The 14,107-nt window shown below is 43.1% G+C and overlaps 1 protein-coding gene across 2 annotated transcripts in view; it reads right to left on the minus strand.

Annotated features, from left to right (window-relative positions):
• The window catches only part of col4a3 (collagen, type IV, alpha 3), a 31,977-nt gene that overhangs the window by 3,882 nt on the left and 13,988 nt on the right, over positions 1 to 14,107 (minus strand). The window contains exons 24-52 of one of the 2 annotated variants that reach the window (XM_026299365.1): positions 13,883 to 13,953; positions 13,365 to 13,553; positions 13,088 to 13,256; positions 12,804 to 12,896; positions 12,439 to 12,543; positions 12,257 to 12,351; positions 11,622 to 11,772; positions 10,886 to 10,999; positions 10,637 to 10,804; positions 9,801 to 9,890; positions 9,574 to 9,708; positions 9,083 to 9,181; positions 8,897 to 8,986; positions 8,218 to 8,357; positions 7,441 to 7,567; positions 6,902 to 6,982; positions 6,640 to 6,741; positions 6,470 to 6,517; positions 6,196 to 6,381; positions 4,217 to 4,347; positions 3,952 to 4,024; positions 3,765 to 3,836; positions 3,462 to 3,587; positions 3,238 to 3,336; positions 2,941 to 3,153; positions 2,639 to 2,816; positions 2,435 to 2,549; positions 2,107 to 2,279; positions 1,034 to 1,478 (exon numbers count right to left, since the gene is read on the minus strand). In XM_026299365.1, the coding sequence (XP_026155150.1) occupies positions 1,400 to 1,478; positions 2,107 to 2,279; positions 2,435 to 2,549; positions 2,639 to 2,816; positions 2,941 to 3,153; positions 3,238 to 3,336; positions 3,462 to 3,587; positions 3,765 to 3,836; positions 3,952 to 4,024; positions 4,217 to 4,347; positions 6,196 to 6,381; positions 6,470 to 6,517; positions 6,640 to 6,741; positions 6,902 to 6,982; positions 7,441 to 7,567; positions 8,218 to 8,357; positions 8,897 to 8,986; positions 9,083 to 9,181; positions 9,574 to 9,708; positions 9,801 to 9,890; positions 10,637 to 10,804; positions 10,886 to 10,999; positions 11,622 to 11,772; positions 12,257 to 12,351; positions 12,439 to 12,543; positions 12,804 to 12,896; positions 13,088 to 13,256; positions 13,365 to 13,553; positions 13,883 to 13,953 (3,512 nt within the window). In that variant the 3' untranslated portion in view covers positions 1,034 to 1,399. Of the gene's footprint in view, positions 1 to 1,033; positions 1,479 to 2,106; positions 2,280 to 2,434; positions 2,550 to 2,638; positions 2,817 to 2,940; positions 3,154 to 3,237; positions 3,337 to 3,461; positions 3,588 to 3,764; positions 3,837 to 3,951; positions 4,025 to 4,216; positions 4,348 to 6,195; positions 6,382 to 6,469; positions 6,518 to 6,639; positions 6,742 to 6,901; positions 6,983 to 7,440; positions 7,568 to 8,217; positions 8,358 to 8,896; positions 8,987 to 9,082; positions 9,182 to 9,573; positions 9,709 to 9,800; positions 9,891 to 10,636; positions 10,805 to 10,885; positions 11,000 to 11,621; positions 11,773 to 12,256; positions 12,352 to 12,438; positions 12,544 to 12,803; positions 12,897 to 13,087; positions 13,257 to 13,364; positions 13,554 to 13,882; positions 13,954 to 14,107 lie in introns of those variants that run through there. The other variant, XM_026299366.1, reaches the window with a different exon arrangement.

Here is a 14,107-nt window from a genome sequence, read left to right on the forward strand (position 1 = left end):
GAAATTGTAACTAGTAAATAATAGTAGCAGTTGTAGTAGTAGTAGTTAAATTAGGATTAATACTAATGGTAGTAGTACTGGCTGCAGTGACAGTGCTTATATTGAAGTAGTAGTAAAAGGTTGTGTAGATTATATCAACAACTGTGGTGAATATCAAAAAATTACTGTTTAAATTAAAAAAACTCACGGCGTGTATTGTACACAAAATACCACCTTACTGTAGCTGTAATAGCAGCTCATAGTACTACACCTGTTCATTGCCCTGTTAGTATCAGAGTGATACTAATACTAGTAATACTAGTCGTATTACTCCCACAATACTAGTACCATGAGTAGAAGCAGTACTACTAGTACTAATGCCTACTGGTAGTAGTACCAGTATTACTGCAGTGCTGGTAATAGTGGAAGTAAATAAGCAGGTACAGTTACTCAGTAAAGTATTTAAAATTTTTCTCTAGTACATCTCACAAGGAAGTACTTTTTACTAGTACTTTTTATTGTAGTACATGTATATGTTACCAGGTAGTAGTTTTACTTTCAGAACTGCGTAGATTGTTATTCCAACACATCAGTAGTTTTACTCTGAACACATCCCCTGAATGGATACTTTTACTTTGAATACCTGAGTACACTTTAGAGGTACTACTTTACTTCTACAGTGCAAGAATGTCAATGTAGAAGTAAAAATATGCAGAATAAAGTACTGTTACTGTCATTTAAATGACTGCAGTACATTTTCCATCAGTGGTAGTATCAGAAGCATTTTCAAGAGGAGTATCAGGTGAATTTGCAGTAGTTACTGTAGTAGTACCAGAAGAGACTATACTACACTCTGAGGTGTTCTTATGTAAAACTAAAGGGTCTCAATGAACAATTGATCAGAAATTAAAACCTTTAGCCAGTCACATTTTTTCCTTCGCCTGTTAATCATGTTCAGTTGTGTAAAAAACTGCAGCTACAGGTGATGTTGCAGTTAAACCTGCTAGAATCTGTTCATGTTGCTCAGACCAGGACAAACACCTTTTCTTCCACATTGGTCCCATTTTTCACTTATACTTGTTTACACGGTGGAACATTAAATATGCCGAACTACATATTCACTGCTATTTCTAGCAATGTACTATTGACTGTACTGATAACGAACAGTGAGTACCTCTGATACTGAAGAAAACTTAAAAACCTGATATTTCTCAGGCAGGTTTTGCAGTGTTCCAACCCCTGTACTACACAGTACTTTACATTACTATAGCAGAGGGTGAATCTGTCACACATCACAATTAAAACTCTTCTCCCACTGCTGGTGTGAAACAGCACTGCAGTAGCAGTAGTATTAGTAGTGTTAGCAGTATTACATTAGTAGTATTTACAGTAGTAGCATTCTCAGCAGCAGCGTCGGTGTTTACAGCCTCTTCATGCAGACTCGACAGTGGCTGATCAGACTGGCTGGATTGTCTTTATTGATCTGAGGCATCGGTTTGCTGCAGGAGGAGACACAGACACGCTGGTACCGGATAATAAAAATATTCTGATATTATAAACCAAATACTTCAGTACAGTTTAGAGTTTAGAGGCTGGTGCTGAAGCTTCCTGAAACATGAACAAACTGAAATGTGTTACAACAACAGGTTTAAACATCCTGGGCTTGTGGTTAAACAGGGACCCTGCCCTCTGTTGGAGCTTCAGAGGACTGCAGCTGCGTTACATCCTGCACCTCTTCAGGCTAAACTGCAAAACCTCCAAATTTGATCCATTGTGATGTTTTTTCTTTTGTACTTTTTAAAAGTGTCCTGAAGACACAATTTAAAAAAAAATCTGCTCTTTTTGATTAAAAAAAAACCTAAACTACAGAAACACCCCAGATTACAAAAACACCTGAATCCAGACATGAGCTGAGGATGTGTTAGTGCCTCCAGCAGATAATTACCGACAAGAAAGCTCTGACAAAAAGAACTCCCAGAGTAAATTGCTTGTTGAATATTTCAGATATTAATTTAGGATTTCAGAAGCTTCACTAAATAAAACCAAAGCCACACATCTAAATGCTGATGTATATTCAGTAGATGGTGGTGAAAGTGTGTTGCTGGTAAATGTGTACAGTGCTCATACCTGAACATGTCGTAGGGGTTGAGAGCAGCCAGCCAGTAGCTGTACGCATCGATGAAGTAGTTGCAGGTTCCTCTGCCGTGACACTCGATGAAAGGAATCTTCCTGAAGTGTTCCAGACAGGATCCAGGAGAGGCCAGAGGCTGACCAGACCCCTCCGCCCCCACTCCTGTTTCCTGGGGTGAGCAGGGGTCAGAGGTCAAGGCAGCAACACACAAAGTACAACAGTGATGTCTGGTTCTGGTTTATGGCTGATGGTTATTGATAATCAAAACCAGTAACGTGTTTTTGATCAAATAATGATTGGCCTGAGTCAACAATATTAGCTCACCATAACGAAGGAGTACCCAGACCAAAGAGAGTCCCACCCAGAGGGACAGTCGGGAATGAAAGTGGTCTGACTGTGGATAGCGATCACGTTGGCTGTGGCCTCACATACAGTGCACCTGTGACATGGAAGCGCTGGGTAAAACACGTTCATGTTGCTTTTGTGTTGGTCTTTGTGTGTGTGCATGTGTGTGCGTGTGTGTGTTACCGGCTTATGTAATCTTTCAGACCCTGCTCAGAGATGAATGGGACGCCGTCAGGCAGAGGTGTGTCAGTGGACAACCAATAGGAGTAGTCGTTGCGGGAGGCGTAGCGGCAGGTGTGTTCAGTGTTACAGAACAGGAAGGGCATGGTGGAAAAATGAGGCAGACAACTACCCAACGTACCTGGGGACAGAGAGACACAAGGACAAGGCCAGTTTTGTGCTTTGTGATGTAAAGTCATAGTTTTTTGTTTTATCTATTTCTGTTTGATACAATGATCATATGTCACCAGCAGTAAAAATATTACCCAGGTCTTGTCCATGAGCTCGGTTGTTCCCGTTGATGAACAGCAGTGAGTATCCGCTGTACACTCTCTCAGACCCTGTAGGGCATTCTGGTATTAAGTGTCTTTGGCTGTGTTTGGTGAACAGGAAACTGCCTCCCTTTCGTGTCTCTTCACAGGGACCCGGTGGACCTCGAATACCTTTAATACCAACTGTACCACGTGCACCTGTGGCACCTGTCAACACAGAGCAGTCCCCGATGTGAAGAACCAGAAGTATCACAACAAAAAAAATGTTTTTTGTAGATCAGATTTTTGTACCATGTAATCCAGGAAATCCTCGATCCCCCTGATCCCCTTTCAATCCAGGATTACCAATTGGTCCTTTTTTACCAGCCTGCCCTTGGCTGCCCTTACAACCTGCAGCCACAATAGACAGCAGCTCTTCTGAAACTCCATTTTGTTTCTTTGTTCCACTGTTTGTACAGTTGTGTCTAAAAATGAAAGCTGGTAGCTCTGAGAGTGAAATATCATTCCAGACTCACCTGGGGCTCCAGGTGCTCCATATAGCCCTGGGTGTCCTTGTGGTCCTAGGGGCCCTGATTCTCCAGGTTCGCCTTTGTGTCCAGGCACTGCATGTATTATAGCATCTACACTCTCCCCCCTTTGTCCTGCAGGGGAAATATTCAGGACTACTTGCAGTACATCTACGAGCACAGAGTACTTAGCACAGGAGAGTACTACAGGTATGAGCAGTACCAGCACATTGTAAATCACAGTCATTGAGGGTCAACACTTGGATGTCTGGCAGCTGTGAGTCAAAGGTTACTGTGATGTTACTGTGTTACCTGGCTTCCCAGGTATCCCTGGAGGTCCTTGTAAGCCAGCGTTACCTGGTGGTCCTTCCTCTCCCTTCAAACCTGAAACACACACAAGGAGCTCAGAATCCACAAATGAAGCGGAGCGCTGGCAGAGCTGACTGTTGGTTAGTAGTTTTACTGTAGCGTATACTGGTTATTTGGCTGGAGTTCTCACCGACAGGTCCTGGGATACCAGTTTCTCCAGACAGGCCTTTCTGTCCAGATGGGCCTCGTGGTCCATCTTCACCCTGTCAATAGCAACAACTGTATTAAATACTCAGTATTAATCCAACAGAAACTGCATTCAGTATTAAATCTCACTTTCTGTTCACAAAGTACTAGATATGTTCAGTCCTTGGATCTAAGATAGACTGGACACAAAGTGCATTTAGATTAAGTTGAATCTTTCATTGTATGTTGTAGCGATATGATGAACTGACCAGTTTGCCTTCTTGGCCCTGGTCCCCAGGGCAGCCGGGTTTTCCTTGGTTACCTGTTGAGCCTTTAAATCCCTTATCTCCTTTATAACCAGGACCTGGAGGACCAGGAGGACCCCGACAACCAGTGGGACCTACAGAGAGAGTGAGAGAATATTATAACCCAGGTGTATTACCAGGAGTAATAAACGTGAAAAGTGACTGCTATGGAAATAACAAGCCAAGAAAACATAACTTAGAGAGCAGACAATGAAAAGAAACAAACACACAACGACCATGTGCCTGACAAAAGGATAACCCAGAGCAAGGCTGCACTGGGCCTGATGACCTCAAGGGTGGCCTACCAAAACAGACAAACAAAAAAAACCAAAACAATCAAAGTTCATACAAACACAGTACAAAGGATCAACAAATCTAGTGTCCTATGAGTTGACCATTCACAGCTACACATCTACAGTCTATACAAACACACAGCAGCTCTACAAAACAGTGAGTTAACATCTAATACAAGACGAGGAACAGTGGCAGATTAATTCATAGCCACAACAGGTCACTCTAGGAAACTTTCTACAAAGTCCTGAAAGTCCAGAATTGTTGGGGAGGCTGTGTCTACTCCCTTCAGTGCAGATGTCAGCTCTCTCCAACATACTTACACATGACACTACATGTACCTTCAATTCCTGCCAAAACAGCTGAAGCCATAACAGAGACATATTTAGTCCCACATAAGGCTTTACTCAGCACTGTTTCGGAAACGTGTCAACCTTTATGCAGATGACAGTGATTTATGAGTATGTGATTTATGCTGGCTTAGCCTGGACCAAATTTAAAGGCAACAATAGCAGCTATTTTCTTAGTCTAGACTAATCTGAAACTTTAGAGTCTACAGCCAAATGCTCAGTGAAGCTGCACAACAGCGCTTCAACTACAGTACTGTTAAAAGGCTGATGGGAATGTCATTAGCTTTGCAGGCATTTGGTCGAAAATTAGCTTTTGAGCTATGTCCAGCAATGCACAGGGACCCACAATGAGTTATTTATCCTTTCTTGACTTAGGTGATCCAGAGCCATCTGAGGTCCTGTGATGTGTTCCTCATAACTCCCCTGCTTATCACCACCATGATACCAAGCAGCATGAATGCTTGAATGACGGGTGAAACTACTACCTCTAAGAGTACACAACAAGCTCTGTATCATCATTTCTGACCATGTCCTACTATCCTGATGCTGCACTCATTCCCCTGTGGACCTCCTCAACATCTGATCTTCTCAGGGCACAGAAAATTTTATACGTTTTCCAACTATCTTGCAGCTTTGACTGACTGAACACACTAGATCCTGGTAATCAGCAGCGGGTAGAGCAGGGATAGTTGGAAAAGAAGCAAGGCAGTGGCCCACGAGGACTGGACCACGAGGACCTCCTTTTGACACCTGTGGTCAACACTGACAAAAGTCAACCAAACTATTACACAAATCTTTGACCTGGTGATGGAAAGTCAGACAATCAAAAGTTATTACAATTCATCCTCAGGGAAACATGAATGTCTGAACCGTATTTCAGTGCAATACATCCAGTAGTTGCTGAGATATTTCAGAAATATTTTTTATTTACAAAGAGACACTCAATCTTGATTCAAATGAGGAAAAAAATCCTGTAAGGATCATCAATAGGAGCAACAGAGGAAGAAACCCTCTCTCAGGACAAAGAGAACTGCAATAGAAGGCATGTGTAAAGAATCAAGCAAAAGAGTAGATTTTTAACCAGTATATGAACAACATATATCCGCAAGGATTTTCAGGAGTCACCAGCAGACCTCAGCCACATGACGTTCTCCCATTGTCTAAACTTCTAAATTTCTAAACAGATGAGAATTCTTCTAAGAGCTATAGGTAATTAAACATTATGGTTAAAAGCTCCAGATCAGCTGCTAAATAAACCCCAAGATCGTTTTATCATTGACTCATAATGAACTATATCCTCACCTTTTGGTCCTTGTCCTCCAGGGGTGCCATTTTCTCCTTTGCTTCCTTGAATACAGAATCCCTCTTTTCCAGGATAACCAGGAGGACCCAAACATCCAGGTAGACCCGGAAAACCAGAGTCTCCTGCAGGACCACAGGGACCAGGAGGGCCATAGGGACCAGGACAACCCTTCTCCCCAGGAGGCCCTGAGGAGACCAGACGATGTACAGAGTGTTTTATTTCTTTGTCTGTTTGTCATTCTAACTGAACTCATAATCACACCCAAGGACTCACCAGGTGGACCTTTATTTCCCTCTGGGCCCTGGGGTCCGACGAAGGGAACTGGGGGAAGAAACCCAATCTGGATCATGAGCTGAAGCTACAAAACTTTCCTTCATTCAGAATAAAGATGCTGGTGAATCGCTGTCCAATCAGATTCAGCTCCATCCAGTTTGGTCACCTACCTCCCATGGCTCCTTTCTCTCCAGGACGTCCGGGTATTCCATCTTGTCCTTGGTTTCCCCTTGGACCAGGTAGACCAGGATCTCCAGGAGCCCCCCTGTTACCTAAAAAAACCATTGTGCAGTACTCAGGTATTAGTCTGGCAGGAAGCAGAGTGATCACTGGCACCACAATGAAACCTCTGGATTAGTTGAATTGTTCCTGCAGCGGGTGACTAGTACTGCCACCAGATGACATTTAATAGTGAAGCTCTGGTTTCTATACCTGTGAGCCCAGTGGATCCTGGCGGGCCATCATTCCCTGTAGGACCATCACGACCCTTTTCACCAAGAAGTCCAGGAGGACCTGAGGCAGACCAGCACACAGGTTAGCCAAGCTGTGCAAAACGTAGTGATATGTATTCCAGCTTCAATATGAATTTACTGGTTTTGCAGACCAAAGTACAAGGCAAGGACACTAAATTGCAGTAGTAGTAGAGTAAAACATTCTAGATGCTATATGAATACCCTGTCCTTCTCACAACTATTCCAACCTATTACCCAGCTAAACTGTTACGAGAAAAAAAAAACCTTACACACAGACATATGACACCTGTTCATCAAGTTTTCTTTTATTTCTGTCATACAACACAAATTGATTAAATATAACACATGTAGACACACAAAACCAAAATAATTCTGACTTTGGACACACTTAGGATGCCTCAATCTGTATACACCTTACCTATACAGTATGTATCACAGAATAAAATACAGACTTCATAAGCTGCAGATATTTGATGTAGAAACTGTAAAAGATCACACCTCTACATCCGGGGGGCCCAGGGGGTCCTTTTGGACCACAGGGGCCACAACCTCCCGGAGGACCACAGTTTCCAAAGTCTCCTGGTTTCCCCTTTGAACCTGGAAATCCTGGATATCCTGTCTCACCCTGAGAGGAAGAGAGAGCAGATGAAGACACTGAATAATTTAAATATGTTTTGTATCATTGGCCATTTATTTAAAGGACTTCAAGGCACTGTGTCAAAAACCTAAATCCTCTTTTACTAAACTTGATCTTGAATGCCATACAGTCTTTATTGGTGGGAATGAGAGCTAGCAGATCAGGTAAGAGAATGAGGATGAATTAGAAGAAGGGAACCATGGACGTGTAAAAGAGGAAACATTTTACAATTTTATTAAAGGGGCTATTTACACTAGCTAATGCATAAAAAATGAACAGACTGTTTCTTTTTGTGGACTGACTGGTAAAGAATGCAGGGTAATGGCAACTGTAGGCAGAATGTCTCTGTACAGGTATAGGAGGTTTGTGGTAAAAGAACGTTAAAATTCACTTGTTATTATTTTTTTAATTATTGGTAACTCCATAAATATTGAATCTGGTACCAATCACATTCCTTATTTGCAGCTCATTTTAACAGTTAGAATTCTAGTTTGACAGTGAGACTAACAGCACAAATTTCAACTCAGGAATAAAAAACATAAGTGTTGGTTTGATATTGGTGCTATTTGTTAAGATGACATCAATGATAAAAACAGATTAGGATTAGGCATCTTTATTTGTCACTATTTGTATGGTACCTTCTCTCCTGTAGTTCCTTTAGTTCCTGGTCCACGTGGACTTGGTTCTCCTTTAAGGCCTTTAGCTCCTCCTGGTCCTTTTTTTCCCTCTGAACCAGGTTCCCCAGAAGGCCCTGTACAACCTTTCTCACCTTTAGAACCTGGACAGAAAATACTGTTAGTTAAAGTGAATTAAAGTGAGATTCTGTTTGTCATGGACAGAAGTATACACTTTTGTTTTGGTCTTCATTATTTCCTGCCATCATTCCATCATTCAGTCTCCAGATGTCCACAGACTTCTTGCCTTCTCCTCTGTCCTCAGTCTTACATCTCTGCCTAGCACTTATTCCAGCAGGTTTCTCCTAACTCTTTGTCTTTGTCTGATGTGCTCTCCATGGCCTTAGACTTCTCACCACTCTCCCATAGTGTCCCTCATGTTTATGTCTGTATGGATTTACAAACCTGTTTCTGCACTCTGGCTCTGTTCTGCTCCCTGTAAAGTTTGTGCTTTGGATTGGACCTTTCATGTTGCCTTAGAATTTAGTTCCAGTTTAGAAATAATAAGAATCTTAATAATGTTATTTAATTACTGTGGTGTGAAAGGTAAACTATCTACAGGTGCAATAGTATTATCTCATAACTGAGCAACAAACGATTCAATCCCTGCATGCAGCCTGTATTCGTGATCAAGGGTTATTACCTGGCATCCCCATCTGTCCCCGGTCACCAGTGAGACCATTCAAACCAGGAGGACCTCTCTCTCCATCTCTACCAGGGTCTCCAGGAAGTCCTGAGGAAGAAACACATTAACGAGCTGTAAATGTTCTAGGGGCTATGTGTTACTTTTAGGTTTGCTGTAGACCTCAGTATTAGCAGTTGTAATCACCTTGTGGCCCAATGATTCCAAGTATACCATTGCTGCCATCAGGTCCTTGAGGTCCTGGGAGGCCCATGTCTCCTTTAGCACCAGTGTGACCTATGTTTCCTGAGTGAGACAAGAATCAGATAGATCACAGACAGCTATATTGACAGTGATCCATGAAATGCAGATGTTTAATCTCTTTTACCTTGGGTTTGTTTAACCCCAGGTAAAACCACAAAATGGGGTTTTTACATGTTTGAAGTGGTGGACAAAGTCAGGCTAGCTGTTTCCCTGCTTCCTGTATTTATGGTAAGATAAGTTAACCTGCTGATTGCTGTAGCTTTAAGTAAAGGACAGTAAAAAGTAAAGTGAAAAAGGTACAAATGGGTAATAAAATGGGCCCCAGCACAAAATTCTGAGGAACAAAGTGGGCCTACTGAGGCTTTATTGCCCACCCCAAGTAAAAACTAAAACAGGTAAACAGATTAAATTAAACAGAAAAATAAATAGAGCACCAGGCTCTCCGGGATCTCCGGGAACTCCACAAATCTCCACAGTCGTCAGGACTCCTTTTGGTCCAGGTTCTCCTGGGTCCCCTTGAGGCCCTGGAGGCCCATGTGAGCCCCTGGCCCCATCTATACCCATCTGACCTGAGAAACAGATTACAGGTTACTGTCAGACCTGCCAGACTGACTGACTAAGCAATTGGTTGGTTGATGGATAAACAGATTATAGATTAAACCTTTTGGTCCTGGTCGTCCTGGCTCTCCTGCTTTCCCATCACACCCTGGACCCCCTGGAGGTCCTGGAGGACCCATGTCCCCTCTGACACCTGCAATACACAAATATGTTGATGTTACGATATTTACAAGGAGACTGCAGACTTACAATCACAACTCAGTCAAAAGCTGAAATATAAACCAGTTTCAACAGTTTCAACAGAGCAGCTGATCATTCAGAAGGTGATTCACTAAAATACAGCTTTACATGATTAATATTAGTCTTGGAATCATTCCTTCTAATACCAATGTGAAATATGTTGGACTGAAGGCACAGCCACAGCACCTGATAAGGTACATTATTGTACCTTTGTAGAAATATTAGCATGCTGTCTGTGCATTTTGTTCTGTTATGTTTTGTTGCTGCTACTTGTCAAATTCATTTTGACACAAATCTGTTACTATTGTCAGACACAGAGACTTATGCTACAGGTGAAACAAGACACCTGGACTTCGGTTAGTGAAGAACTAATCCGGAGCTAAACTGTTTGATGCATAGATCTTCATAAAGTCACAATTTATTCACTTGTCCTTTCATTTCATTTTTATGCACTGATGGGAAATGTGATGCAGTTTAACACTGTTCTTAACTAATGTCACTTTAAATCTAGGGTTTATTGAGGTATTTTCCCCCAGAAACGATTGGCAATGTGAATTTTTCATCAGAATGTTCATTAAAAAAATGAACGCTGAACGCTAAACCGGAAACAAACCAGGAATTATGATATTCATGACTCATCCCTGTGAAGGTTTGACTCTAAGCAGAAAAAATACCAGAAATATTAATATATCTACTCACCTGGGGTTCCTGACTTCCCATTGTCCCCTCTCATGCCCTTCAGTCCAACTCCACCTACCAGCCCACGAGGTCCATAAAACCCTGGGGCCCCCTTAGGTCCCTGAGACCCCATAGCCCCCACACCTGGAAGCCCCGGGTGACCCTGCAAGCCCTTTAGGCCACAGACACCTGGCAAGACAAGATACCTGTGAGTCTGACAGACAGGTGGTCAGATATTTCAGTGTTGGGCTATGAACTCAAAGTTGGCACCTGGCATTCCAGTGACGCCCATTGGTCCTTTCTCTCCTTTAGGTCCAGGAACTCCAGGTGAACAGTCTCCAACAATACCAGCAGGACCAGGTGGACCATCTGGACCACTATCACCTGAGAGATACACCAGTTCAGTTCACTTTGATTCAGTTTGGGGATTTTCAAACCTGTGTTGTTCAGTCTGATTGAATCTGATTCAGTTTTTCCCCTTGTACGATTCATTTGGGTCTAGTGGTCGTCTGCGTTACTGAACCTCAAACTGACTTAAATACAAGGTGTATTCTACAGGCTTAAACATGTTTATGTTGCCAGTTGTGCTTTGCATCCAGGGAAATCAGTTGCTAGATGTTAAGTTTGACCTGGACTATATTTCACAGAGAAGCTTCTTCCGAACTTTCTTCTGGTGCTGCCTTCTCACCACAGACATATCTAGCCTATGAGAACTAATTTTTTCTGTGTGAAAGTAAACCAAAGCATAACAGGTTTAGCGACTCCTCCACTGATTCGGACCAAAGCTTCAGTTTCATGCTTTTGACCTGGGTTGTCTCGCAATAGTTCTTTGCCACAAGGCACTACTTACTCTACAACATCTGCAACATGAACTGGTGTGATATGAGAAACAGTCTAGTATGTACCCAACATGTCAATGAAGAGGTGAATCAGTAATGGTCTCTATGAGGACTTCTAGGAGTCTCTCAGTGACATCAGTGGATTTACTTCTAGCTAGTAGAGCTACCTTTCTGTCCTGGTGGACCTTCTTGTCCTGGAGGCCCTGGAGCTCCATCTGCTCCTTGTGGTCCTGCGTGTCCTTGAGGCCCCAAACAACCAGTGTCTCCCTGAGGGCCCAACTGACCCCGCTGACCTGGGAAACCAATACCCCTGTCACCCTGTGGTCACAGGAGACAAGGAGACAGGAGGAGGAAGACGGCAACGTTAGTTCAAACTGTTAAACATGACTTCTGTTTTTCTCCAAAACCAAAACAGGAAGCAGTGTGATGCTGTGTTCATGTCATACTGGCAGAAAGCTGATTAATCTTAATGGTCCTCTGATGTTTCTGAATCCTGTGCACCATCCGACTGGGTCTAAAGATGGACACCTTTTTTCCAGATCAACTTTTTTATTGTGAACCCACAAGATTTTCACCCCCACATGTCCAATTTTGCAGACACACAACCTTCAGCTGTCTGGTTCCCTGAACACTCACAGATCATCATCATGAAATTAGGGAAGATTTGTGCTTTAAGAGGTGATGCATTCACATGATAACATGACATCAGATATATAAAAAAGAAAACACAAAATCAGGAGATCCATCTGATATCAACTGGATTTTTATGATGAAGACTTCCTGTCTGTTTGAGTCATGTTACCTTAGGGCCTGGTATCCCTGGGGGACCTGATGGCCCTGCTCGTCCCTTCACACCAAAACTTGGTAAACCTGGAGCTCCTGGAAGTCCCTTCAGTCCTGAGGCCAGGTAAAAATGAAAGTATTCATGTTATTTAGCATCTTCAGTTCACCTAAACCCCTAGGAGTTCTCTTCACTAAACTGACCTTTGACCCCTGGGAAGCCTGGGGGCCCCTGGACTGAAAACCCTATTTTTCCTTTTTGTCCAACTGGACCAACACCTCCTGGGACACCTTGAGGTCCTGTCCCTCCTGAGACCAACAGAAAGCAGGTAAATTAGAAGGTCACCAGAAAGAGAAATAGAATCAAAGCTGGAACAGACACACTGTGGATCAACAGTTGTTTAAAATGAAGAGTCCAGACCGCCAGAACACTTCCTGCTGCAGTCAGAGATCACATACGTTTGCAGCTAGAGGTTGCATTGTAGCTAAGAAGATGATTCACATTATAAAAATGAATAAGTCAGATGACATACAGAGACAGTCGGTAGACAGGTGTGCTGCTATCTCACCTACAGGTCCAGGGTTTCCTGATACACCTTTCTCTCCTTTCTGTCCTCGATCTCCTGGAAAGGTTCTTATTTCACCCAGAGAGCCTCTTTCACCTGGATGAAGACACAGACAGACTGCTTCTTAGCACCCCTGGACAGACTCACATGGGCACTCTCACCTGGATAGATTCACCAGGCCACTCTCACCTGGATAGACTCACCTGGTAAGACTCACCTGTATACTGTAACCTGGAGGGACTCCCCTAGATGGACTCACTTGTACAGACTCAGCCTAACAGTCTCACCTGGTTTTCCAGGATCTCCTTGTTGTCCCTGTACTCCAACATTGCCTTGAGGCCCTGCAGGCCCTGGAGCACCAATACCAGGAGGTCCTGATGATCCCCTCTGTCCAGTTCGTCCTTGAGGACCAGTCTCGCCCGGCAGTCCCCTGTCTCCTTTTGGACCCACAGGCCCCTGTAGAGAAAGAACAAACCATCCTTTCAGAGTCCTGTCTGTGGTCCCACAACTTGTTACAGATAGAAATGTATTTTTTGATTGACAGATGATGAATCTGATACTTACAGGATTTCCTTTCTGTCCCTGAACACCTTTCAGTCCTGGAATTCCTTGAGGTCCATCTTTTCCTAAAACACCTGGTGGACCAGAATCTCCCAGAGCCCCTTTTTCACCTTTCTGTCCCACTTTCCACATGATTCCTGGGTCACCAACAGGTCCTGGGGGCCCTGGGAGGCCTGGTAATCCAAACGCTCCCTGAAGACAGATATAAAGTGATAAGGCAATCACACTAACCGGCCAGTCAGACAACGCTCTATTAGGAACTTCTGTTAGGTGGATTTACAGCAAGCTCCTTCTGATTGGAGAGGAAACAATGTTGTCATTGGTTTGTCATAGTCAGCTCAGCAGACTCAAAGCTCAGGTTTATGTGCATTGTACAAGTTTTATTCTGCATCAGTATTCTACACAGCTCTTAATTTATTTTACACAAATCCTATTGATCAAAATGGACCAGGGTTTGATTCTATGAGCTCATTCATTTCTTTTTGGGGTTTGTGACAAATTGTGAGTTTAATCATCATCACCTCTTGGCCAGGTGGTCCTGGGATGCCCTTAACCCCTTTGTGACCTTTAGGTCCAGGAAATCCATTAGGACCTGGAAACAGAATGACATCACACAGACAGGTGAGTTTTACCTGCTCATCACTGGACACTGGGTCAGATCAGATCCTGCTGTCTTGTGGTTTGATCAGTTTGAAATTTTCACTCCTTCAGGATCAATACTCTAATGATCAGAGCAAACAATCAGT

Source organism: Mastacembelus armatus, chromosome 13 (genome assembly GCF_900324485.2).
Source record: "Mastacembelus armatus chromosome 13, fMasArm1.2, whole genome shotgun sequence".
In the NCBI taxonomy this organism is placed as follows: Eukaryota; Metazoa; Chordata; class Actinopteri; order Synbranchiformes; family Mastacembelidae; genus Mastacembelus; species Mastacembelus armatus.